The sequence below is a fragment of the Manacus candei genome, unplaced genomic scaffold (genome assembly GCF_025592945.1).
Source record: "Manacus candei isolate 608988 ecotype Guabito, Panama unplaced genomic scaffold, ASM2559294v1 h1tg000171l, whole genome shotgun sequence".
In the NCBI taxonomy this organism is placed as follows: domain Eukaryota; kingdom Metazoa; phylum Chordata; class Aves; order Passeriformes; family Pipridae; genus Manacus; species Manacus candei.
Window position 1 is genome coordinate 331,159 of NW_026138219.1, and position 27,796 is coordinate 358,954.

Below are 27,796 nucleotides of genomic sequence, written 5' to 3' on the forward strand. Positions count from 1 at the left end.
GAGTTTGACTAAAACCAGTCACGTTTAATTCAACAAAAATGGGAGAGGTGGGTTTCTGCATCAAGAAAATAGAGAGCAAATTGTGTACAGGTAATATAGACAACCTGCAGCAAGAGGAAACAGATTAGCAGAACAAATTAAACAAATCATTCAAAAATGTTACAAAGTTCTTTTGTGGGCAGAATGATAAAACTTTCCCATTCACATCAGGAGAAACGTAACCACTAGAAAAATATCTAAGAAAAAGCAGCACTCTTTCCCTCTTCAGTTTTGTGCTACACACTTCATTTTCTAAGTCTTCTCACTTCGTTTCCTAAGTCTTCTAAACCTTCCTATGGTGCTGCTCCCACCATGGACAGATTATTACAGAGCGAATGGCAATGAGAAACAAGCTCCAAAATCCACTTATAGTCAGCCTGGCAACTGCAGAATCAGCTTTTGCTGTCTTGCTTGCATTTAAGAACTCAGAAAACAACAAGAAATTGGGAGCTCACACCCAAGTTTACAGTGCTTCAGAGGTGCTCACTTAATACTTTGGCTGTCACTGGTGATAAGAGAACCTCCCCTCAGAGATTCATGGGATTTGTAGCACTCCAAAAAAGAGAAAATCAAAGTATCTTATCCCTAGTAATAATTTTAATTTATTATATTTATCAATTTAGGGGTTTGCGTGTCTGGTATTACTGACTTGCAATGTCCAAGAAAATAAGCTCTTCAGATACAAAAGTCTACACAGGACAGAGAGAAGTTAAAATGTTTTCATTATAATGCTTATGACCTTCTAAGTATTGGGATGTGCTTTTTTGCAAATACTCTGAGAAGTACAGACAAAAAGAACTATGTAACAGTGTGATTATTGATTACAGTAATTCCTATTATGTTAAAAAGAAAAATTCTCCTGTTCTTTCCCCTGCAGACACAAGTTTGTTGATTTTTAGTTTTAGTACATTTTAACAAAACCCCTGGAATCTGCCTTGCATGTGCATAACTGTAGTCACTTATCCCAGAACAACGTCCCAAGACCAGCACTGATTTTAGGATAACTGGTCTGTTTGGGAATTCTTTCTAAATCTGCTGGTTTTTGTTTGATGCCACAGCTATTTCAGAATCCCACTACTGATCAAAATACTATTCCTTATACAAAATGCAACTTCCTGCACTTTTCCAAGAAGTTGCAGAATATTCACCACTTACTTGGAACAGCTGCTCCTGCAACTGTAAGAATTAGATCATGAAAATGATCCCTCAGTAATATGCATTCATGTGTGCTTTATTCTAAAAGCAGACAGAACTGCTTTCTGTTTGATACTTGAGGAAAAAATAAATTAGGATGCTTCTCATTGTGGTTAAATACTGTTGGTTTCACAACCTATCCCAAGTTTGCTAAATACAGCAATTCAAGTAAGTTTAATTAAGCCTATTATCTCTTATCTACTAATTTTCTCACCAGAAGACATAATAGATTCAATTTTAGCATACAAGCAAGGCAACAGCTATACCTTTTTTTCTGTTTCTGAGCTGAGAAGAAAGAAGTTCCCTACAGTATCCTGTTAGAGGAGAACTGTGTTTTATAGGGAAATTGTCCTATAAAATTCCGAGCAGAACCAACTGAACTGCACAAGCATGAACATACAGATACTCAAACTAAGTCAAGTGAAAGCATTTAAAACTCAGGGAACTTTTGATGGAATTCAAGACTAAACTGAGGGAGGAATTTGACTGAGTGGTTCACTGCATTATTCACAAAGAAGCTACTACATTAGCTATTTTTTAGTTTGAGCATTTTCAAATACATGCTGATCTGACCAAGTAGAATAAAAGATGCTTGAAAGCTGTGATCAACAATTTCCAACACTATAATTCATATTTAAAAAAAAAAAAATTACATTCACTCCTGTCATGGAGTATCCTTTAACAAGAAGCGTGTTTTTGTGATTAGTATCAAAAAACCCCAGGTTTTACACAGAATTCCATGTAAGTTTGCATTAAAATAGCCACCAAATCTTGCAAAACCAACCCATCTGCTTTCTCCTCTACTATGAGGTACTTCTCTAATTTACAGAGAAGGCCAGTGCCATATTCACTCACACTCATAGAATGCAAAGATAGTTGGAAATCACTTGCTCAATACTGTCGGGTTTGGAAGCTCTTAATTCACTTGCCTACCATTGGTTTCTGTGTTGCCATAGTTATTATACTGTCTCCTTGCACTGGCAAGCCAAATGGCCAATCCCCTCTTTGGCCCAGCAGCCTTTATAAGCTACGAGAAAATTTGAATAAAGGCTCTTCTTTGCTGCTGGATTCCCTGCGTGTTGTGTGGTTTCTGTCTCTTGGCTTAGGTACCTCCGCTGCCTGTCCCTGCCACGAGGGACTGGTGGCAGGGGGGTGATTCCAGCCCTGAAAACCTACACAGAGCGGCCGGCAGTGACCCCCCAGATACCCCTCCAACAGCTACACAATACCAAATATTTTAATTTCGCTTGTAACCTTAGAGCTGCATCTCCTTTGATTCCAGTACATGACAAATCCCTGTGTTAGCTCAGAAGAAGCTGCTGAGTGGTTTTGGATCTGTTATTCCTCTGCAAAACTGTGTATTCACAATTTAATTGCCAGGTCATAGTCTGGCTGCTTTACAAAATAAGCTGGCTTTGACAGAATTCTGCACAATGAGATGATAAATCAAACCAATTGGCATTTTTTTCCTTTTAGAAACTGTAATTCTATACACTATTGCTTTTATGCAACTAGCTTTTCCTGAATTGTGTAACTATGGATGGAACAGAACCATGAAGTCAAAGCCAAACGGTTCAGGGATTCAGGATGTCAAAATTTGAGTTTTTGATAAGTTACAGACAGACTTAATTGTTGAAGTTAAAATACACATTGGAAAAATAACCAAGTTTGAAGCTATTTTATTCTGATTTTCAAGTCTATTAACAACTTTTGATGGGATACAGAATGTTCTCATTTACTACTTGTTCCTGTGTCTGTTAACAGTAGGAAATGAAGAACAATGTTTTTTCATTTTTTTAAATTTGCTTGGTCAAAATTATTAAATGTAATTGTAAACTAGACACACAGAGTTCTGTTTCAGAGTCAACTGTTCAGGGATAATGTCTTACCTCCATCTGCAATGTTTACCTCACATTATACTATTATGGGGAAAGAAAAGCTGCTTTTACAAATATCCTGAAGAATCTGAATCACGATTGGGCTAAACCTCTCTGCTGCAAGATATCCATGTATATGGTGGTGGTTTTCTAAAGCTTGGCCAAAATAAACAGCAGCAGACAGACCCAAGTTATTCCATATTCCCACCTGATTTCTCAACTACCCTCTACCACTTCCTGCATCCAGGACATTGCATTAAATACAATTAAGCTTCTGTACCTGCTCACTAGACATTCCTACTTCTCTGGTACTCTCCTGATCGCCTTCACATCCGTTCATACTTCATTCTTATTTTTGCCCTCTTCTGCCATTCCTCACTCTCTTGACCAATTGAGATGTCTAAAGAAGAAGACTGGAATTGGAAGATAATTTTAAAAGCTTTCCATTAAAGGAGAATACTCTGCTCATGTACTCTGTACATGAGCAGCCATTGAGGCTGTTCTGTTTTTGGACCAACATGTTCCACTAAACTGTATTTGTTGCTTCATCAGACCCCACATGCCCCGTCCCTTCTTCAACAGATGTGCATGGAAAACCTTGAGGGGGTAGCTGGGTGGAAGTTATCAGACTAGTTTCAACAAAATTGTGTGGGGAACTTCATAACCAGGATTTTTCTGACAGAGCCACAATGTTCTGAGTAGTGTTGTGATGAAAAAACTAAGGCCAGGCCCAGAGCAGAAACTTTTCAACTCAGGTTTGCTGCTGTTAAAACAAGAGTGGGAGAGCAGTCACAGGTAACTTCAGCTCATAATTAACATTCAGAGCTAATTCCACAAGAAAATCTGCAGGGGCAGAAACTTCCACTGACAGGGCTGTAACACCTTAAGCCATTACAGCTGCTTGCAAAGTCAATCTCTAAGGGCACAGCCTAAGAACTGGGATAACGGTACACTTTCTAAACCAAAAAGCTGATTAGAATGTGCAAATGAAGTCCAGGAGAAAAAGTTTCATTTGAGCAAAGCAGTTTCTGCACACTTAAATTTTCAGCTCTTCTCTAACAATAACCCAGTCACAGTCTCCTTCAAAATCCCTACTTGTGACACCATGCCTAAAATTCATATATCAAATCTTGCAGAGAGGGTGTGTCAGTTCTACAAAGTACTTATAGACGTACATGTATATATATAGTCCTGAAATTATTTTTCAGCCTCAGAAAAAAAAATCCAGTATTCTTCCTATATACAAAACCCTTGTGCTGATATTTCTGAAAGCTCACCCACCTCTCATCAGCCTATACATACCTTCTAAAGTTCAGCCTGAATTTATCACTGCTCTGCTCCTTTCTCACAATAACAGTTAAAACCCTGCCATTGTACAATGCACAGGGGACTTAAAGAACCATTGCCTTAAGTGTACAAAAACCAGCAACAAGTGCAGTTAATGAACGATCTCCAACATTTTGAAGAACCTTAGTTTAAGGACCAGGTAGATCTCTTTTAAAGTAATGCAAACTCAAAAAACTTGGCTGCATCTATGTGAGACACACCTAAAAAGAGTAGCATATGTAGTATAATAGTAGTATATGTAGTAGCTTTCTTGATCTTTTGTTCATGACGCTAATATTTGAACAAACCTACCCCCTCATAAAGTAGCAGAAATGGCTTCTGCAGCTGTATCTACAGTGATGAAGCAGTTGGGAATTGTCTGTACATGTAATAAAAGTCACATGTCCAAATGTGTCTCTGCTTTTCTAAGCTGATCGCAATATAAATTTAAAACAGGATGTCAATGTCTTACCTGTTGAACTTCCTCTTGTATTATTGCCCATAACACAACCCAGCAGATGGTAAAAAGCTGAAAACATCCATTCAACTACTTTACAGAGTAAACCAATTAAGGCCAAATACTTGGACATAGATAGATTTCCACTGGGTACAATCATGAGCTGGCTTAAAAGTATATTGTATATAAAAATGCTCTTTGAAAGCATCTAATAAAGGTAAAGGCAGAGAAATATAAGCTGAAAAACTGCTTAAGGCAAACAAAAAGTATTCGTTTATTCTTTGTTTCTTAAAAAAGTGTTACCAAAATATTTTCTTCACAATTACTTCCATATTTCTAAATACAGATTTTAAGATTGCATGAGCATTGATGGAGGGCCTTTACAGCCATGAAAAACGTCAGACACACCAAAAACTTATATGAGAGACAGTGAGCTCATGACATCAAGAAAGCATTTAAGACTCCGAAGTGTTTAAGAAACCCAGGCTAGCAAAGCAAGTGATACACACATCACCATTTTCCATAATCAAATTGCTGACAGCTGTAACTAGATAAACTACGTAATTCCATATAAAATGTGAAGTTTGGAAGCATTGGAGTAAACGATGTTATTGAAACTGCTGAGATGATTTCATGTGGCATATGTGGTACCTGATATAAAACCCACTGAAGCAACTCGAAATTTGTCTGTGGTGTTTCAACTGGCCACGAATTTCATTACTGCTACATAAAAAAGAAAAAAAGATGCAGCATGGAAAATGAGAATTCAGAACTATTTAGCAAAGACTTCAGCTAACAGGGCATGGATTTGTGCTCTTCAGCACCTCACTGTTATGTGCTGTAGAAACTACTTGGCATCACTCCTGAGAACTATATACAGACACCAAACTCATGAGGTCTTAAGTATCCCCTAAATACGTGCCCCAGTATAACATGTAATACAGAAGGTAGTCTCTCTGGATTGAAATGCATATATATAACATACATGTTATGCTGTCAACATGTTTATATTACTAATATAATAGAAACAGCTAAACAAATATCCCCTTTCAAAAGTATACTAACTAAAGTATCTCAGCAAATGCCTAGTAAGGTGTCAAATCATAGCATGTTACACTTGAAAAATTGTAATGCTACTTGTACCAGTTATAAATATATGCATTTGTCTCAATTTCCTGCCTTGTGAATCATACTGGAAATCATATAATAGCCAAAAAATGTAATTGCTCACTTCCACTACCAGAAATCACCTTCGCTTCTTAAAAAGTAGAAGCAGTTTAGAGTTAAGATTACAAATCTGTGTTGCATACACTGCGAGTGTGTAGCCTTCATATTAGCTCCAGAACCAAGCCCAGTACTCCTTGCTGTGACAGACCAGCCACTCTCACATGGTCGTGGGTGGCAGCTGTTGTTTGTACATCCCTGCCAGGGCCTTGGCCGCGCTGTAGATCATCTGCCGGCGGGACATGCCCGTGAACACCACATGCCAGTCCGTCCTGTTCACGTTCACAACACTCTTCTCCAGCACCTCACCCAAGGTCACCAGCAGGCCTGACCATCTCAGATTGTAGTCCTGAGGAGTGAGACTCTTGGCCTGTGCAACATTGTGACAAGGGATTACTTAGAGAGATTGAAATTAGTAGTTTTACTTCTATTTTCACCAACTTTCACAAGTGATCATTCTTATATCAACAGACTTACATGGCAAATCAAAGGGTATCAGAATCAGATTTCAGATTGCCCCATAATTTGCCAAGCAAATTATTTGGATTTCTATGTATCATGATGCAAGCAACATCTGAAAAGTATAAACTAAAATACAAACCTTAAGAGAGTAAAGACATACTGCCATTCTCTTATAAAGTAGCCAATAGATGGAATCAATAACAGTATGTTTTTACACAATACATACCCTCCAAAAGCTTTAAAAACAATTAAAATGTCCCTCTGAAGCAGGCAAGTAGCCAAATGCAAGGAGAAAGTTGAGCCTGGCAGAAAAGAATGGCTGAGAGATTTGCATGAGATCACAAAGAGATTATATAGTGTCATTTCACAGAATTGTAGAATGGTTTGGATTGGAAGAGACCTTAAAGCTCACGTAGTTCCAACTCCCTTGCTGTGGGCAGGGACACCTTACACCAGACCAGGTTGCTCCAAGCCTATCCAACCTGGCCTTAAACACTTCCAGGGATGAGGTAGCCTCAGCTTCTCTGGACAACCTGTGCCAGGGCCTCACCATCCTCACAGGTAACAATTTCTTCCTACTATCTAAGCTAAACATTCTGCCTGTCAGTGTGAAACCATTCCTTCCTGTCCTGTCACCCCAGGCCTTTGTAAATAGACTCTCTCCATCCTTCTTGTAGCCCCTTCACGTCCTGGAAGGCCACAATTAGGTCACCCCAAAGCTTCTTTTCTCCAGGCTGAACAATCCCAACTCTCCCAGTCCTTCCTCACAGCAGAGCTGCTCCATCCCTCTGATCATCTTGGTGCCTCCTCTGGACTTGCTCCAGCAGCTCCATGTCCTTGCTGTGCTGGGCCCCCAGGGCTGGAGGCAGTTCTGCAGGTGGGGTCTCACCTGAGGGGGCAGAGGGGCAGAGTCCCCCCCTGCCCTGCTGCCTCCGCTGTGGGATCAGCCCAGGGCATGGGGGGTTTCTGTGCTGGACCATGTCCAGCCTCTCCCCCACCAGCACCCCCAAGTTCTTCTCCCCAGCGCTGCTCCATCTGCTCATCCCTAGCCTGGATTGATCCTGGAGGTGCCCCAACACAGGTGCAGGACCAGCCCTCGGCCTTGTTAAACCTCAGGAGATTCCCAAGGGCCACTTCTGGAGCTTGTCCAGGTCCCTCTGGATGGCCCGGTCCTTCAGGTGTGTCACTGCACCCTCAGTTTGGTGTCTCCCACAAACCTGCTGAGGGAGCTCTCAGTCCCTTCATCCATGTCATTAATGAAGATGTTAAATCACATAGGTACCAATACAGACCCCTGAGGGCACCACTGGTCACTGATGTCCATCAGGACTCTGAGCCACTGACCACGACCCTCTGGATGTGACTGTTCAATCAATTCCTTATCCACTGAACAGTCCATCCATTGAATCCATCTCTAATTTTGAGTGGGGGACTGTGTCAAAAAGTCCAGGTAAATGACATCTGTAGCCCTCATTCTGCAATTGGAACCAAAAGGGAAAGAGTGGGGGAAGCATGACTGCATTTCTCTGGTCTGATGCTCATCACAGGCAACCACCTCCTTCATACAGATTTTGAATTAGTCCATTTCCAGTGCATGTACAGCAGATCAAGAGCATTAGTGTACTGTGCCCTTCCTAAAACTACTGTCTTGCAACTACAACAGCATAGGTTTGTCAGAATATGCAGAATACTTTGGGTTTGAAAGGGACCTTTGAACATTTTTTCCTGTAGCTTCAGGTCTTTCTCCACTGTTTTTGAAAAGCATTTTGGAAAACTACAGAGACAGAGCAATATTTCTCGTTTTGCCACTCATCAGCTTTTCAAGGCTGCAAGAACTCAGGAAACAAGAACCAATCCCACAAATGTTCACTTATCGAAATGGGTACTACTGAAAAAAAAAATAACAGTTACTATTTGTTTTCTCAAAACAACCCCCAGGGATCAAACCCCAAACAGTTTTGGTTTTACATTCTTCATAGAAACATTTATTTAAAACAAATTTTCAGACCAGAGTTAATTAATGTATGACTCATATCTGCTGTCAGGAGACATGCAGTGACTGGAGTAATTCCCAGCCTGCGTCCAGAGAAACTTAAACCATCTCATGAAAACCTTCTATTGGGGATATTTAAGAGCTGTACATTATTTTCAATGAAATGAACCATGATATTTCCTAGATTGAAGCCTTTTGATTTCAGATATTTTACATCCTTGTCAGAATAGCACACTCAGAAGAGGAAATCGGCCTTGCTGTTTAGGTGGGAGTCTATATGCTCAAAGGGAATTGTTGTATTTCCTTTTTGAGGAAGTAATTCTCTCTGGTTGATTTCTTCTTGATCAGTATTTCTTCTTTTTTAACAGGAAAGTAAAACTAGTGCTCCAAAGTGACACAGAATGACACCTTTGATCAAGAAATGCTTTGCCATAAATGCCTGAAAACTTTTAGGTAATACATTAATGTGATTCAAAAACAGTTTTTACCCTCATTTCATAAATGAAAACATTCAAGTGGAGCAACTGCCAGTAAGAATTGACATCATAAATAAAATTAAGACTTAAATCTTACTGTTAATTGGTAAGAAAACTGAAAACTCACCTGCTGAACATATTGCAAAGGTACTGGTGTTGCTTGGGTAAATGCTTCCAGGTGAATTCCATGAACTGGATCCTCAATAATCAGACATCCAATGTCAAACCACCTGCAATGACATGCATATTACTTTATTTCTGAGTATTGAGTATCACGCAACTGAAAACCAACAGATTAGCAGTTAAATTATGACCATTTTACAAAATCTACTTCAAATGCAGTAATAATGTCATAATGAGACTCATCAAAGCGTTCTGGTATTTTTCAAGTAAAGTTTGTATGTATCAGTTTTCTCATATATAACATTATAGCGCATGTGTATGTATGTAAAATACATAATATACATAGAAATATATAAAAAATATGAAACTTACAAATCAAGGACATAAAAAAAGCTGAGGGGTTGGGTGTGCATGCAGATACATTCCTTTGGCCATAGTTATTATGCTATAATTTTCATTCAATCTTTGAAAGAACATTTCTCAATAAAATAACCTTCCCTAACAATTAAAAAATATATGTATTTATCACTCATGTTCTATATTCAGAAGATTTTTTGGCATGTCTAATGCTATAACAACTCCTTAAATGATTTATTCAGAAAAACACTTCTGCCCCTCCCAGAGTATTTCCCAATATCCCTTCTGATGCAATTTCAGAAAAAGAGAAGAGAGGATGCACACAGGACTGCACAAACCACTAGCCAAATTCCAACTTTCACAGCTCCTTAATTTTTTCAGTTCGGTATAACTTCACTGTTGTTTTTATACTGTGAATCTGGAAAAACCTGACAATGATTTTTATATATTAAAAGTCTCAAGATGTCTGGACAAATTGCTGAACATCATCACCAAAATCAAATCTGCCAAAGCAAAACTGAAGACAGACCATCTCTTTTCTTCTGCTCAGAGTGATACTGACACCAACTCCTCTGAGTCAACAAAGAATATTCCTGACTCCCCAGCAATATATTTGATGTTCTCACTTGTCAGGAAGCAATTCCTCAATGAAGTTTTCCACGGATACAACAGGCTGTTTCTCATGGATGACTCCTGCCCGACGCAAGCTGTCTATCCTTTCCTGTGCTCCCTGAAGGGTGACATGAGCTGTTAGACAACACTCTCTTTGAACCACAACACAGTACAATGTTTACAGATTAATCCCAGAAGAACTCTGGAACATACTTTTCAAGTTAAACAGAAATTATGAGAGATTTTGAAAATTACTCTTATTTCAATGTTAGGGAAAAAAAAACAACCCAACTCATAAAAGCCATAATGGAATCCCAAACAGTAACAAACACTATGATAAAACTAATTAAATATTTTTAGTTTTTTGTTTTCCAAAAAAAAGCCCAGGGCAGCAGGTAAAGAATTCCTAATCTGTAACTGTGCCAAGTCTCACTATTAGTGAAAGCATCAGTACATATTTCTGTTACTCACACTGACAATTTTGCAACTTAAGACTTCTCGGGTTTAGAGCCTTTGAGTGCTTTGGAGTAACTTTGTAAGACCAAGGCAAAGAATCAATTTGTTGTGGTACATATCCAACTAAAATGTAGGAATCATTCACTTGAAAACTATTATCACTCTGAAGTTGTAATAGAAATATTACTACCATTACACTACAGTAGCTAAATAAGTAAAGGAACACCCACATTTATTCTGCTTTACCTCCATATACAATTGTATCAGCTAATACATTACTGTGAGAACAGGTTTTACTCTGCTGCAAACACTGCCACAACAGTCAGGGGAACAGACTTCCTTTTTCATGAGTTTTTGCTAACATTTAAAAAAAGCAATGCTAAACAGCTGTTTTCAGGATTTTTAGTTATTGGTCAAACCCTTGCTAACCCTTCCTCTGGGGCAGCACAGCAGTCTGCAAGGCTGCACAGTGAATTACTTTTCAAACAAAACACAGATCTGTTTGCCATGATCCCTGACAAGTGTTAATCAAACAATCTTTCATCTACAGAATTATCAGGGAGGCAATTCAGTCTCAAAGAATCTCTTTTAATTTCTAGTATTCCCAACATGATTTGCTAGTCACAGACTATTCAAAAATGCCTGATGTACTTTCAAACTACAGTAATATCACAATGTACGCAAGATGCGATGGCAATCAATGACAGTATAAGAAAACTGACATAAATAATCTTAACTTGCTGTGAATGTGTTTGCAAAAAAGCTCAAAAAAATCTTTCAACAAGCAGCTCTAAACTGGTCTGATGATTCAAATGGGAAAAAAATCCTAAACCAAACCAAACCAACAAAACCCTCACCCCCCAAAAAATAACAACAAACCAACCAACCAAACACACCAAAAAAAAAACCCAAAAGAAAATGTTTACCTATCCCCCAAACTGACTTCCACTTCACGGAAAATGAGATTCTTCTGGGTGAATCTCTGTGTTGGTGGTACTTGGGTACTGTTACATATCAACTTACCCTTAAACCTGCAGCATAGCCCACAGGTTGGGGTGCAATGTTAGACTGTGCAGCCTCTCCAGTAACAATAGCCATTCCAAAGACTTCTTGAAAGGCATCCCGAATTGCTGCCACTTTTACCTCTTTATTAGAAGTGACCACTATGTCCAGTTCTCCCCCAGTTCCTGTAAAATAATTTTGTAATCTGTAAAATACACATGTGCATGTATTTTTCCTCATTCCCATTATTAGACAGTTCAAATACATTCTCCATCTCAACAGTATTTTTCAGCTGCTCTCCTCTTTCTCATGCACTGTACAATAGTTATTTTATGAAGCAGAAGTAACTTAAGCTAGGAAGTAAAAGATGAATAGGTAAGTGAAGCATGGATGAAAGAGAGACAACAGGAACTGATGGTTGTTCAGCACCTGAAAGAAACCAGAACACCCATATAAGATGACAATTTATAGAGATTTAGGAAAACTGACATCCATTTCTAAGAACGTGTTGGTGTTCTGGGAAGCAGTAAGGAATGCTGGTGTCACACACAAACTCTTCCTTATGAAAGGGATCAAGAACATAAAATCCAGTGAACAGCTGTCAAATTACATCATTTTTTAAAAAAAGGCTCACATTACTTTTTAGTTGCCCTTGGGGTGTAAACTTGTCTTCCTCCCTAATGCTTTATCCTGTTTTTTGATGCTAAATATCTATAGAACCAAAAACTTGCATACAGTTCTGTGTGTTTTCCAGCGGGGGGTATCTCCATAAAGAAGCAGGAGTTTTCGCTAAGCTTTTTTAGAGTAAAACAAAGCAATTCATGAATTAAAAGAAATCATAAACTACTACAAAAGACTGACGAGCTCAATCATACCTCACATCTGTCTATCACAGCAAAAGTTCCCCTAGTGATAATGGTAAACCCAAAGCTTAAATTTCAAAGAAAAGAACAATTTACTCTTTTGCTCACATTACGCAGCAGATCTCAGTTACAGGAATCGTCTTATTTTTTATGAAGAATCACCAGAGATATGCCAGAACAGTAGTAAAACATACTATTTCGGGTTTTTGGGGGGTAATTTTTTAACTTTATTTATCAATTGCTTTACTGAATGGAATTGAACGTACACATCACTGAACTTCGGGCAATTGTTTTAAACACTGGTTAACTACTGGATTAAAAAATAATTGAGAGTATATTTTTTCATGGATTCCTTCTGGATACAAATGAATTTAATATAATTAAACAAGTGCTTAAAATTGACTGCAGGTATTTACTGAAGTTAGCCTTGTTTGAGCGCCCAGGAACAGAAATACTGTTAAAGAGTTTCTAATGAAGCTAAAAACTAATCCATAACAGATCTAGTAAATTACTGCATAACAACACTAAGAACAGTAACTGTGCCCCATGTTTAGATGGAGAATACAGAATATGTTCTTTTGTATTAAGGATCATCAAATAGCAAAAGCATATCTTTGTTCATCACAGATACTACTACAAAAGAGAAACAAGGATATTACATGCATTAAATGAAAACATTTGTGATAACATCTGCCACACATTAGGGCAATATGGAAATACTAAAATCTAAAATATAAGAACTAGGTATACCCTGGTAAAATCAGGGACAGAATTGTCACATCAAGTTAAGCTCTGACACTTGACTGTGAAATTTCACTGTGTATTATAAACTGAAATAACATTTACACACTCAATTTAAGATTCCCTGACATCTTTTGTTATAAAAGCATTGATGTTTATGCTTACAGGGTGACCGTTTCCTAGGCAGACAGAAATCGTCTATTCCAGGTGCATGACTCAGATGACATCTTCACAATGTGCCAATGAAAACAGTTCAGCTCTTTTCAAGAAAGAGACTACAGAAATGCTATTTGCTTAGATGAAAAAAAAATAATTTCAACCACCTCATCCAGAAGCTTTGGTAATGTCAGGTTTTGGCATGAGGAAGATCACATTTCTTGGGCACTGCAGTAATGGAGAGAGAGCAGAGAGAAGTGGGGCCATTTGTTGTTGGGCACATGGTTTTTGTTGATGCCAGAATACATTTTTACAAGGAAGTACATATGAATCTCTGCCCTGTTTCCACAACTGCAACTACAAAAACAATGCAGCAGATAGATGTCCAAGTTGTCCAAGATGCATACAGATGCTTTTCCTTCCAACAGGACTTTAGAGAACTTTGAGATAACTACTGAATTAGCTTACTAGACCTGAATCTTACAAGCAAAGCATTTTATTAGAAATAATTCATTCTCTAAATAAAGTTGATCTGTCAGTACATACTGTGTCAAACTACACAGGATACTGACATATTACAAAGGGACAGTCATGACTGCAACATAAAGCTTAAATAGTTTGCCAAACTGTATATACTCAACATTTACTGTAGCTTTGCACTGTAGCAATGTAGTTACTGGGTCACAGAACAGGTCCAGCTGAAAAAAAAAATCTCAGAAAAAGAAAATTTTAAAAAAAATCATTTTAATGGTTTCTTCTCAGTCTTGGTAGTTTCCTGACCAGCTTCATTTATATGCAGACCAAGGGCAGTACTTGCACACCTAAGGAGGAGGACTGCTTATCACACTGCTAGAAGGAGAAAAAAGCCAGGTCAAAAAAACAAAACCACACCATCACCCTGTACAAATGATGCATTTTGCTTCCCCATTTCAACAAAGTAGGAATCTCAGGTCAGCTTGCATGTGACATGCAATGGAATCCAGTAAAATAAAAAAATGGTGAATACCACAGTGCTTATCCTTCCTGTTAATTTTCAAGATGTAATTGAAATACTTTTACATTTCAAGTATAAAAGTAGTATGCTATTATATTGACTTCTCTGGCATTTATATGCAACATCCAATGGTTTGTCATAAACACTTACTGATATAGGGAACCATGCCAGGATCCAGTGTTGTGATCATGGTCTCCACTGAATGTTTGGTTTTATCAAGAACAGACTTCACCATGGGATTCTCAGCTACACCCTAAATTTAAGCAAATACATTTCCATATTATCTTCTGTTTTCTTTCCCTCCCTTCAAGAAATTCAAAATGTTACAGTTAAAAAGAAACAAAAAATACTAAGCTGCTTTGTATGTTTCTAACCATTACACTTTTTAATGGCTTGTTGTATGTCATAACTCAGCACAAACACTACATAATATGACTATCACAGCTTTTCAGTTACACCAGGAAGTTTACATATTATCTTCTGCATTAATGCAGAAACAGCCCCATTATCTTGCAAAGTCAAGCAGTGCTTCTCCAATTAGCAGCCTGGTTGCCTAACTAACACAAAGTCATTATAGAGATGGTTCCTGAGCAGCTTCTACCTATGGAAGATGCCTTAATGTGTTCATCTGCCAAGCACAAACAGGGAGAAATAATTCAAACTTTTATACCAATGTAAAACATGAATTTACCACCATACTGTGAACTACAATGCAGTTAAACTTGAAATTCCTATCAGCCAATTCTATGGCAACATAAACCCAGATTGCTCAAATGGAGGATCTTCCATGTAAGCAGTGCACAAAATAAAAGTTGAAAATTCAGGTCCTGGGTGCCTTCATTGCTCAAACAGTCAAACCTGTAAGGTGTCAGGTGCAATGACTGCAGTAGTATGCAACTTTGCCTCTGATACATTAGGTAGAAATCAATCTTGGAGCTGACACAATCTCATTTGATTCTAGATCATTAACTTGTCAATTTTAGATTATTGTCATAGTTTGGGGTATTATCTAGCTTGAAGGAAATCTGGAAGAACAGTGTATGATTTCTTAAGAATACCAAGGGGAAAAGGGTATTTCAAACTATTTCAAGAACAGAATTAAAGATAACTGCTGCACCTATTGTCTAAGCTCTTCAGTAGGGAATTCCAGATGCATTTCTGTAATAACTACCAGTTTAAGTCCCATATTCTGTCTGACCTTTAAAAAACACAGACTGAGGTGTCCTTACATATATCAAGAACTTGGTGCTTTCAGTGTAGTTAACAATTCTTCATTCTTTCCTCATTCACCTGGGAAATTCTCAAGAAGAGGTCACTGAACACGCAAAGCACATAGAACACTTCATACTTCAACCACAATCTGGGCTTCATTATTGAAGTCAATAATACTGACCTTCTCCATAAATACAAACAGGACACCTTCTGGATCCTAGTAGCAACACTAGATAACACCAGTGTGGAAGAGATTGGTTTTCCAATTGATTTGCAATTGAAAGCTCTGGAACTCTAAAAAGAGCTACAGAATCATGTCACAAGTAAAATATTCCCTTCTGGAAAACTGCAAATATTAAGACGAATGTAATGACTGAAAGGAGGACATTGATATTTAAAGGATGAAAGAAGACGTGTTTTTATGATCATAAGAAGACATCTCTCCTTGAAAAGGGCAGCATAACAACTCTGCTCTTGCTGTACTGATGGGGAATTAATCTTGCTCTTCAAGACCGTATCACTGTGTAATTCAATAGTAGGGGAGGGCTCAGTTTGCCATGTCACACACAACTTTTCCTCCCAGCTTTTCATGTTCAAGAGGGCTTGCAACTCCCTTGAAAACTCTGCAACCCTGCTGGGACATTAAACTTGATTCTTTCACGTTTAGTATGAGACAGTACAGAAAATGGTGTTGCTCTTGAGGATAGTTTTTTTCCCCACAATCTTCATGATGCTACTTACATGTAGCATCTGTTACAGCTCCAAACAGGTTACAGGCTAATGATATTCTACTAGTTGATGTCGCTGTTTATTTCGTCTGTCTGATTAGATTGCACCACAAGGAGAATCTGTTCTGCACTATATATTCCATGCCTTCTAGCAGAATAATCTTACAAAGTATCTTAGACACTTCTTTGTGATTGAGAAAATACGCAATTTGTCTGTCTTTGAAAAAAGACCTGTTACAGAATATCTTATTTGTTACAGAACAAGCATGGTTTGCATCCCATAGAAATCAAACTCAGTTAATTAGGAAATTATAAATGTGATATGCAAAGCGTTCAGGTGAGGTAACCAGACCATCTTCTTCTGCATTCAGTCACTGTGAAGTAAAAGTTACTTTTCAGGTCTTTCAGAGGTTCTAAAACTTCATCTGAATTAAGAACATGTGACAGAACCTGATAGATATGTTCCTAACACAGGACTAAAATTAACCTAGAACACCTGCATTTGTCTAATCCCTTCTCTTCTATACAGAGGAAGAGCAAAAGCATAGTTTCAGCAAACACCACTATCACAAACAGCCACCTTGCACATGAGACTGGAAAATAAACAGGATTTGTAGCAATGAGTATTTAAAAAATAAGATACATCTTATTATAGTCAGTAAAAAATGGTAATTCCTCATGAAGGTAACAGACAAACTCCCATACCTTTATAAACCCCCACAGCCCTCCAGCAGGTGCTCCACCATGGGCAGTAGATACTCTGGGGTCTTCATGCTCCTCAGGAAAAGTGATTGCAGAGCCAACCCCAGGAGACAAAGATGATGAGAAAGTTGCTTGTTGAGTGATGGGATCAGCCAAAACACCTCCTAAGAGGGACAAATAAAATACAAGTGTTCACTTATTTTACTGCAGTTAATTTGTTATATTGTAGCAATGTGCAATTGTTTGACAGGAAAACTGCAGGAAGAAGAGAAGAATACTGGGCTGATTCACTTCACTTCTTGAAGGTCTCAGAACAATTCTGCTTGTTAAAAATTACTTCAACAATATCTTCTAAAAGAACTGAGACTGCTGTACATTACGTACAAAGTTAAACAATGATTTTTTTTTCTTATCAGGTTAATTTAAAAGTTGTTCTTTTAATTGTTTTCAAATTGTCAAAATAAACCCTCCGTAGAGCAAAGAGAGCAGTAGGTGTTACTCTCTAAACAAAGAGATAGGAATGTTCTCATACAATAAGAGAAGTAGGAAATTTTCTAACACTGGTTGGTAGAAATTAGTACCAGTAGAAAAAGGAGAAAGGTTTACATATTTCAAAGGAAAACAAAAGAAACTAAAGAGTAAAAAAATAAAGCATGAGCCTTTGCCCATTTCCAACTGATTTTCCAACCTAGCCTTAATCAAGAGTTATTTTTATTTTACACTGCACAACTGATAGCTCTTTTTAGACATTTTCCTAATACGGACTACTTAAATGAGGTATCACCAATAACAGTAAAAGCCTGGCCCAAATGCAGCTGAGAGTCAAGTTTCCATTCCACTCCACTAGCTTAAAATGACATCAGTTCAGCAACAACGGCAACTGTTTTCATGGAAGGTATGTGTTTTCAGCTGTCCTAATGCAATTTAGTGACTGGAAACAATAAAAAAGACTGCTGTCATGCGACGTAGGGCTTGTTGCACATAGATTTTGAGAACAAAACCCTGAAAATTATGAAACTACAGCCTGAGATATACCATTCTGGGGAAATAAAATAGGTGAAGGTGGCTCTCTGAGCTAGACAAAAGCTATGTATGTATGTTCAGCAAGGCTTTCCTGTGCAAGTTAACAAAAAATAAAGTTTTTAAAGATTTCTCTGTGAACTTGAACACTACCAGAACACCACTAACATGGACTTGCTGTCCTGGACCATGACTGTATTTTAAAGGCTATTACCCCTTCTCCTGAGTGCAACTATGCTAATTAAGTGTACCTATAATTATAAAGAAGTTGAAGTAGCGGAGTGGTGTAAAAAAAGCCACCCAGGAGGCCACTCATCCTGTCTCACAAACAGGAAATCATATAAACGGGGAGTTACCTGTGACTGGAGTTGCAGAAAATGAAGGCATCAGTGGGCTCTGCGGTGCTCGACCAGCATGACCCCTGGTGATATCATAGGTTGAGGACATGGAAAAACCTGAAATGGGGGGACCAGTGGGAGGTGCAGGAAGACCAGGGCTAGCAGTAAACTTGACGGCAGGAGGAGCAGAGAACTGGGACGTGGGGGTACTAAAGGTTAAAGGGGAAGCAAGAGGTAGGGCAGGACTTTGAGATGGTGCAAGAGAAGAAATCGTTGCAAAAGGCACAGGTGGGAGAGAAGCCGAAGTCATCAGAGGAGGAGGAGGAGGAGGAGGAGGAATTGGAGACAATCCAGCTGGCAAGGATGGTGAATATGCAGGAGAAGAGGACATGCCTGGTGTAGAAAGGGGACTGGACAAAGCTGGGGAAAAAAAGAGAAAAAAAATAATTTTAGAAATGCTAAGCCTTCAGTTACTTCACAAGTAAATTTTGACCTGGTCTGTTTTTCTTCCCCCTTCAAAGCTAATTTTAGTCTTGCTTGACTTTTCACACACCACCAATTGCACTCAACCTTTGGTGACAAAATCTTTGTAAGACACATCTCTTTTTCTTGCATGACCCTATTTGTCACAAGCTTAAAAAAATAAGTCAACATTTGACTACTGAACTTAGAGCAGCTGAAATCTGCCCCAATTTTCTAGCTAGTACTGTTCTTTCTGAGTGACTGCTTATCAACAACGCAGGACACTCTCATCTTCAAGAATAAACTAAGGCAGAAAACCAGAAATTACCATTTTTGATAGCAGTAAGATGTTGGATCAGCTTAAGCAGCTTACTGGTCTCAGCTTAAACACCAATCACAATCAGCAAATCACTGTGGTTTCCAAACTTTACCACAAACACCTATCGGTAAAAAAATTTTGAGCACTTCCCCATGTAAATTTATTTATTTATAAATTATTTACATGTACCACTGCACTAGTATGTTATATATGTTACAAAACATACACAACAAAAATGTAAAAAGGATGAGATAAAGATGAATGAAAAAATTTTAACAGTACAAAAACTCTTCTGCTTCCACTCAAAATTCTTTTATTAATATACTTTCAATATAATAATAAATTAATAATTATTAATGTGCTATATAATACAATTATTGATAGCAGCTTTTTAGAGTGAGCAGTGCCACTGAAGAAACCTCAATAATTTTTACATCTTGGTTTAACACCTCATGATGCAGCAATTTGAAGGTTCTGTGTTCAGACTATTTTGATACTTGGCTTTAAGGGCCACCATAGCTGAAAAGATACCTCAAATTGATCAAAATGGAAGAACTGCATCATTGGTTGTGTTTGCTATATCTTACTATTTCATTTTCCACTCCCACTTATCAATCATGCACAGGTTTTCCTTGAAATGCAGGCAGAAAAACTTTCATCTTCCCTGACGTCAATTGATTGTTCTTGCAAAATGAACATGCTGCATTTTCATATTTTTAACAAGTGGGTTCAAATTCCACTGAAACTGTTTGGAAGAGGTTTACACAGATCAGGAAATTCTCATTCCAAGTTTAAGTGTACAGATCTGACAGTTTTTATGGAACACTTGCACTGGTTTTGGCAACAGGAATGTATAATGATGGGAACATTTCCAAATATCAGTTTTCAAAGTGCTTTCTCAAAAGCATGACTTTCTTACAAAAGTAGTTCCTGTAACACTCCTTGTTAAAATGCCACCTTTACCTTGAAAGGACAAACTATAAGTGCATTTTTTTTAAAATATCTGCTAGGCAGCACACTGCTGAAAGCCCCTTGTCATCACAGAAAGCATCAGCAAATCTGGGACACTCTTCTTTTTGTAAAAAAAAAAAAGTTCATGTCAACATTGAGTTCAACAACTCTTCTACAACACCTTGCCAATGGTGACCAGCAAATTCTGCAATATGAAAAAAGTATTTCACAGTCACCCCCCATCTCATTACAAAATACTGTAAAAAAATCTACTACTTAAAGGCCATTTCTATAAAATTAACAACATTGGTGACATCCCGTAACACTTCGTGCACTTCTGGCTCCAGTTTCTTTGCTGCAATGGCTTCCCTAGGAATGGAGGCAGTGAATATGTTTCATGTGTGATGGTATCTCTGCAATCTTATTCCAGAACCCATTTTTATCCCAGTTAAAAGCAACTTCTCCATCAGAGGTTACAATTCCACAGTTTAAATAAAAACATTGTTTTTATTATTGCAGTCCTATTGTTGAGGGCAGATTTTCTCAGCATATTCCTCCTACAGTGTTTGACAATACATTATTTGTATATTTTGAAACTGAACTTAGACACACTGGGAACATATGGACTTCCATGAAACTGTACAGCAAGCCCCCAATGTAATTTGTTCTATACTTGTTCCTTTAAGTCTTCACCAATGTTTTCTATGCATCTTCCAAAAGTGTTTGCTGACAAATCCATTTTAGTCTCCTATAGAGACAGTCTGAGAGGGTTGTAGATGTTCAGCCTGGAAAAGGGAAGGTTCTGGGGAGACTTTATAGGAGCCTTTCAGTACTTGAGGGAGGGCTTCTAAGAAAGAGGGGGAGTGACTTTTTACATGGGCAGACAGTGATAGGAAAAGAGGGAACAGTTCTAGTGTTTCCTTCTCATGCCCCAGTGAATTGCCTTGCACACCCCCTGCAATCCACTGCACCAGTCTGACTCAACAATACCAAATGTGCCAAAAAATTAAGTATCTGGTATTCAAATATGGTGTTCGGAATCTTGCAAAATCAGATAAAATGCTTTGACTACCAGCCACAATAAGGGAGACCTTATAGCACCTTCCAGAACCTAAAGGAGACTGGAGAAGGACTTTTGACATGGACATGTAGGGATAGGGCCAAGGCTGATGACTATAAACTGAATGAGGGCAGGTTTAGATCAGATATTAGGAAGAGATTCTTCCCTGTGAGGGTGGTGAGGCCGTGGCACAGGTTGCTCAGAGAAGCTGTGGCTGCCCCATCCCTGGAAGTGTTCAAGGCCAGGTTGGACGGGGCTTGGAGCAACCCGGTCTGGCGGAAAGTATCCTTACCCATTCCCAGATGACTTTTAAGGTCCTTCCTAATCCAAACCAGTCTAGGAGTCTATGAATACTAAAATCCAAAGTTTACCAGCATCCTCTACAGGACTGTAAATCTGTTTTGTTTTTAACTCCGTACTATGCTGCTCATCTAACTGCGCACTGTAGTGGAAGGTATTATTTCCCTGGCCCTGCATCCTTAAAAAAACCACAAGTGACTTCATAAAATAGTTTCAAGAATTAGAAAATGTTTAAAATATTCTCTGTGTCAGATGTATGTAAGAGAAGGAGCACACTTCCATGATTAAAAAACAACTTAAATTCTTCCAAGTAGCCTGGAGAAGAGAACTGTAATTATGCTAATTGCAATGGTTTTGGATTAATTGTAGTGCTTCAAAAGACATGAATAAATGTTTCTGTACCTAATGAGACAGGTGCTGCAGCAGCAGCAGCCCCTGCTGAGCTTGGTGGGGGCGTGCCAGGTGGAGTTGTCTCTATTCCACTCTCTTCCATCATTTTCCTTCAGCTACACAAAGCTGTGAGGGAAAAAACAAAAGTATCTTAAGAAATAAGGGGAAAAATTTTAAATTAGAATGCAAAGGCCACAACACAGTTATTTACATCCATGAACTAAGCAAGTAGCTCAAATACTAACTCTGGAAAAAAAATTAACTTATCTCAAGGACACAATTATCCATCATGTCTCATTTCTCCTGTACCTTCCCTTTATTTTTAGGACTGTGATAATACCTCGAACTCCAGGCCTCTTTCTAAAAACCTTACTGTGCATGCCCAGCTACTGCTTTCAACTTAAAAGAGTAAAAACACAAAAGTAATTACATATCGTAAGACCCATATCCCAAGAATAACTTAACTATGGGGTAGTATTTTGCTGCATTGTTGAGCTGTAGTAACCCAAATCAGGACCTTTTACTTCCAGCATGAATAAAATTACAGCGAAATTAATTTATACTGAACAAGTTTTCCAGTACAGACTATGCCTGTAAAATCCAAATACCACACTTCCCTGGTGATGTTATTAGAAGTGAAAGTTAATTGAAAGCTTTGGGTTTTATTGTGAAGGTCAGTTTACATTGGAAGTACCTTTTAACACAGCTGGGTAAACCTTTAGAATACATTATTTCTAGAAAAGTAGAGCTATATGCCTTATTCAACAATCCTAAATTAAAGTACAAGGCCTCAGAAGAAAAGGAGAGATCAAAATTAAGATTTTCATGAACACCAGTTGATTTTTGTTCTTCGGTGCAGAGGTAGCTTACCAAAAACCCTGCTTCCTCACCAGTCTGGTAAATTAGACAGTGATGATTTGCACCACTCCCTGAGGTAGCAGTTTTTAAGGAAGTTTTAATGAAATAAAAATCCTATATAAAGGAATTATATATATGAAAAATAGACAGGCTTAAAACCTGTCTATTTTCCACATCTATTAAATCAGAACTCCATTTACAAAAATACAGGGGTTTTCCTCTCTTAAAAAAAAACAAACCAAACCAAAAAGTCCCTCAATACATCACTGTTGTTTTAAATGTATATACAACTCCTAATCTAATACGGAGGAAAAGTTACTGTTATTACCATACTGAGAAATCCAGAAAGGAGGATGTCAATGTCAATCTTGACAGGTGCACAAAGAGTTTAAAAAACAAATGAAAGCATCAAAATCACACAGGAGAAACAACAGTCCCTCTGATAAACCAGTGTAATTTGCATTAAGTGATTTAAGATTAAAAGCTTGAGACCAACCTCAGAAAGAAAGTAAACATGGCTTATGTGCAGCATTCCAAGAAAACTCTCATCTCATGACAGATGGATTTTAGGTTGTGAGGATCTCTAATTCATTTAACATCTTTTTTTCAGATGGGATGAAAGGGTCAATAATTGTTTGGTGGGGAATAGACTGTCCTTGCAGAATGAGTACATCTCACCACCCCTTAGAAAGGAATAGCAAAGTCTTTCATTAAACTTCACCAAGCAGAAGAACTTAAAGTATTAAGATTCTTTATTTTAATCAATCTACAGAAGTTTACATTCCTGCACACAAAGGTATTTTTGAAGTCATTCTTCTTCCAATTAGACACTGCGAAGCAAGGAAGAATTATCCACTGTGCAATTAAAAGAATCACTGACCAAAACCTAGGAATGTTTTATCAAGGCTCTTTTAATCTGCTGCTTGATTACACCTAATGCCATGATTAAAAAACTGCTGAGAGGTGCTTCCCACTTAAAATAAATTCTGTGGCCATGTAGAATGACTGAAAAAGTTGCACAGATCAGCTCTGTGCAGCGATGATGTAAAGCTTCAGAAAGTTATTACACTAGTTGGGCAGAGGTGAGAGAGAAGGGGCAACCCATGAGAAGTCGGCTGAGTCACATCTGAAAAATCAGGAATTAGTAGAAAGGTAAATTACTCTGTAGTTGCTTTTCACAATTAGTTTAGCAATGAGAAAGGTGAAAAACAGAATCAGTAATCCCAAATGTGCAGAAATCATGTCAGTTGCTAAAATACAATTACAATGGAACTGACTTAAATTAAGCCTTGACTAGTAAGAAGCCTGCACAAATAACAGCTTTCTGTATACTGATTTCTCAACTTAAGTCAGTTGTAGTTTGCATGTGCTGCATGAAAAAAGGTAAATAATTAAAAAAAACCCGACAAGACAAGACATGGGAATATGCAAAATCAAAGAAGAAAACAGGTGTAACTGTAACTGTCTTTTAGTGATTTAGGGAAAAAACAGAAGTAATAGCAATATTTCTTCATAACCCAAGCTATAAACACATGATTTTCAACAAGTAGGACCTGAAAACAGGAAAAGTCAGCCTAACTTCTGAAGGAAGTGACTTTTGTGCCTCCTTGCAAACCTATAAAGGAGAAATCCCGAGACAGGCACAGTGAAGCAGGCGGAATTAGGTGAAAATAACATCAGTACTGCCATCTAGTGATTTGTGATGATAAACTGATTTCACAAATTTAACCATCTCACCATGTTTTGGTAGGAGAAAATCTTATGTTATGCTTACATGGCAGTAAAAAAGAAGGGATATGGAAAAGAGAAATACAGAAAAACCATAATCCCAGTCATCCTTAAAATAACCCCTTTAAGAAGTAGAAGCATGAATTTTTTAGGCTTTCATCAATTATTTGGTTAAAAAAAGTAAGCTTTTCAGTATTAATGAAGACATTATAGAGATGATGTTAAACTCTCACATAACACAAAGAAAATAAACCCACCTCTCTATCCCTAGTTAACTGGTAACTACTTTTACTGATTTTCACCAGCTGAACCTCATGCATTAGCCTAAAACCACATTTCAGCCATTAACCTAATTCCAAAAGGCAAGGTGTTTGTGTACTCAACAGAAAATGAGAGTAAAGCTCTGACTGAAAATCTTGACAGGGCTCGTGTTAAAAAGCAGGAATGAAATAATTTGATTTAGAGACTAAAAGGCTTAACTGGCAAATTATTCATCTTTTCACTTTAGTTTAATAGGAAGTAATTACATTTGTGCTAATGTTTTGCAATAATCTTAATGACATAACCACTTCAAAAGCATTCTTCAGGTTATTACTCTAAAATATAGAAATTCACAGCTAATGATAAGATTACTTACAAATGGAGATTAGCAAATTTCACATGGATAAAAACACAGTATCTAGAAATCAACCATACTTGAGAATTTATAATGAGGTTGTATTTTCAGTCATCTTTAATTAACCCTTTTCTCTATTTCAGTAAGTGCTTCTGCTAATAAAAACTCCTCACGAAACAACAGAAGAAACATTTTCAGCTGTCAGAGATGGAGTGATGCTGACATCAAACAAAACGACAACTCTCTTTTAAAAAATCAAACCAAAACAGAGCTGGATTGTATGTTAAGTTTCACCTGCAAAATCCCTCAGGTTGTTTTTTCTGCTTTAGAAAGGGTGAGCACAAAGTCAGGGACAAACTTTCTTTCAGCATCTGATCTGTAGAACACAGACAAACCCTGAGGGCACACAAAGTCTCACCAAAGCCAAAGGAAGGGCAGAGAGGGATCATCCATTTAATCACCTTGTGTTAAAATGACTTGTTCCAAAGTCCAAAGCCGTAAACAGAGGGGAAAAAAACAAACCAACAAAACAAATTAAAAAAACCCAAACCAAATCCCCAGAACTCTCTATATCTGTTGCATATTTTCTGAGTATTTGGATTCTTACTGATGTCACAATGCACCTGTGTGTGAGTTCATCCCTTGGCTTGAAATTGAGCTGGTCTCAGCAGTGCTACGTAACATAAGTTTTCCTGATTAATGCTTTAGAGTAGAGAACTGAAGCTAAGTCAACTTTTCTCCAGCTGATAACGAAGCTGATTGCAGCAGGTAAACACTGCTGTGCATTCTTTATTTTGGGACTGTGTTTAAATTGAGCTTCATCCAAGTAAACACTGGCACTTCAGAGCTTTGACATGAGCTAGAAAATCACAAGAAAAAATATTGTGGAATTTATTGATTATATATTGTTTTGCAACACAGTTCAATGCAGAATGTGATGTATTTATCAGCAGATAGTGAAAAATATTCAAACTGAAAGAAAGTTGGTTTAGATCAGATCTTAGGAGAAAGAAAGTTCTTCCCTGTGAGGGTGGTGAGGCCCTGGCACAGGCTGCCCAGAGAAGCTGTGGCTGCCCCATCCCTGGAAGTGTACAAGGCCTGGCTGGGGCAACCTCGGATAGTGGAAGGTGACCCTGCCCATGGCAGGGGATGGGACTGGATGGTCTTTAAGGTCCCTTCCAATCCAAACCATCCTATGATTCTATATTCATAGCATAATGTTAATCACAACACTTTCATTTCCTTTTCACCTTTAAAAAACCCAAAAACAAATGCAAAGAAGTCTGTTCACCAGCCAGAACCCAGTGTGCCTGACCTAACACAGACCAAGACCGCTGGAAACACCTGGTGTGACAGTAAGGATTAGACTTGCTTTGTGACTCTTGCAGGCCTAAAAGCTTCCTAACCTTATCAGAATTATTGGAATTAGAATTATTTTTTTTCACACATTCTCTGTGCCACTGCCAACCCTCAGGGTTTGCACCAGACCACCACCCCCCATTACCAAATATTTAAGCATCAAAAAGCTCACAGACCACTGACGAACACAGTGGGAGAACCACTGATCTACACATACAACTACATAACACCATCAAATAATGCCATCAGAGGAACTGCCACCTGTACACCCCAACAATCTGCACCAATCACACACACACTGCTATCATATTCGGGACATGGATATCATGGGACGGGATGCAACAGCTCCACCACTTTCAGAGGTGTTTCCCCCCAAAAAAATAATGTGTTTTTTTTTTAATCTGACAATAAAAACAATCTTAAAAAGGGGCAAATAATACCTCCAGCGACACTGAAAGAAGTAATAAACCTCCTGAAGCACCGCTTCTATACGACATTAAGAGATTCCCAAGGGCGAGGATTCCCACTGCCAGTCAAGCAAATTTGGGATGAAACCACAGGGGGTTTAGCAGGACCAACACTCCCGTTCCTCGCTGAAAGCAGAGCCCTGAGGTCCCAAACACCTCTAGAGCCCGGAGGAAGCTCGGTGGGAGGCAGAGGCAGGTCAACACACGGGACCCAGCGAGGCACCGGGACAATCCCGCCGGAACTCTCCCTGACCCTCACCTCTCCTCGGAGCACGGCGGTGTCCGCAGGGGGAGCGCAGGAGCCGCTGGAAGGACGAGCCAGGACAGGACACGAGGAAGGAGCCCCACACACCCCGCACCTCCCGCAGCCGGCGCGGACCCCGGCACCGCCTGGCCCAGCCCTCTGCCCGCTCCTCCCCGCCGGCGGCCTCGACGGGTCACAACGCGGTACCTCCTCCCGCCGCCGCAAACGCCCTCACCGAGCCTTAATCACCTCTATTCCGGCCCGTCCGTTCGCGGCCTTTCCCGTCCCAGGGATGAAGGAATGTCCCCGGCGCTGCCGGGGACTACAGCTCCCAGCAGGCCCCGCGCCACCCCTCCCTGCCACGTCTGCAGCGGCCCCGTGGCGCCGACGAGTCCATCGGCCCCACGCGGGGGAGTTCGCTCCTACCCCGCGCCCAGTGCGTGGTTCGCTCCTCACGCATCAAATGGCGGCGCGGGCGGGACGCGGTTAGTGCCACGTTGGCGGTGAGGAGGAGGGGCGGGCGAGCGGGGAGAGGAAATTACACGGTGCAGTTAAACCTCGCAGCGTTGAATAACTGTTAGGCACACTATCTGGATTTCTGTTTAGGGGGATTTGAAGTGTAGCTCCGTTAAAATTCCATAATCCATGGAATACGGTTGGAAGAAAGCTCTGATGTCATTGGTCCAACCT

The 27,796-nt window shown here is 38.9% G+C and overlaps 1 protein-coding gene across 4 annotated transcripts; it reads right to left on the reverse strand.

Moving 5' to 3' along the window:
- PRRC1 (proline rich coiled-coil 1) lies at positions 1-27,500 on the reverse strand. Of its 4 annotated transcripts, none has more exons than XM_051773545.1 (9): positions 27,356-27,500; positions 21,847-21,960; positions 18,371-18,772; positions 16,998-17,158; positions 14,503-14,605; positions 11,620-11,783; positions 10,155-10,258; positions 9,176-9,278; positions 1-6,487 (listed from the first exon to the last, which is right to left on the reverse strand). In XM_051773545.1, exons 2-9 carry the CDS (start codon positions 21,938-21,940, stop codon positions 6,278-6,280), a joined length of 1,341 nt encoding a protein of 446 aa, XP_051629505.1. In that variant the 5' UTR covers positions 21,941-21,960; positions 27,356-27,500; the 3' UTR covers positions 1-6,277. The 4 variants fall into 4 exon arrangements, with proteins under 4 accessions (XP_051629505.1, XP_051629507.1, XP_051629506.1 ...); XM_051773547.1 differs by having other exon boundaries at positions 27,342-27,473; XM_051773546.1 differs by lacking the exon at positions 27,356-27,500 and adding an exon at positions 27,122-27,279.
- Between the last annotated feature and the right edge of the window lie 296 nt (positions 27,501-27,796).

Excerpts from the sequence above, each read along its gene's own strand:
- PRRC1 (XM_051773545.1), bottom strand. The coding sequence starts at position 21,940 with ATGATGGAAGAGAGTGGAATAGAGACAACTCCACCTGGCACGCCCCCA. Across the intron at positions 14,606-16,997 it reads GGCTGTGGGGGTTTATAAAG|GGTGTAGCTGAGAATCCCAT; the intron begins GTATGGGAGTTT and ends GCTTAAATTTAG. Across the intron at positions 11,784-14,502 it reads TGGCATGGTTCCCTATATCA|GAACTGGGGGAGAACTGGAC; the intron begins GTAAGTGTTTAT and ends ATTATTTTACAG.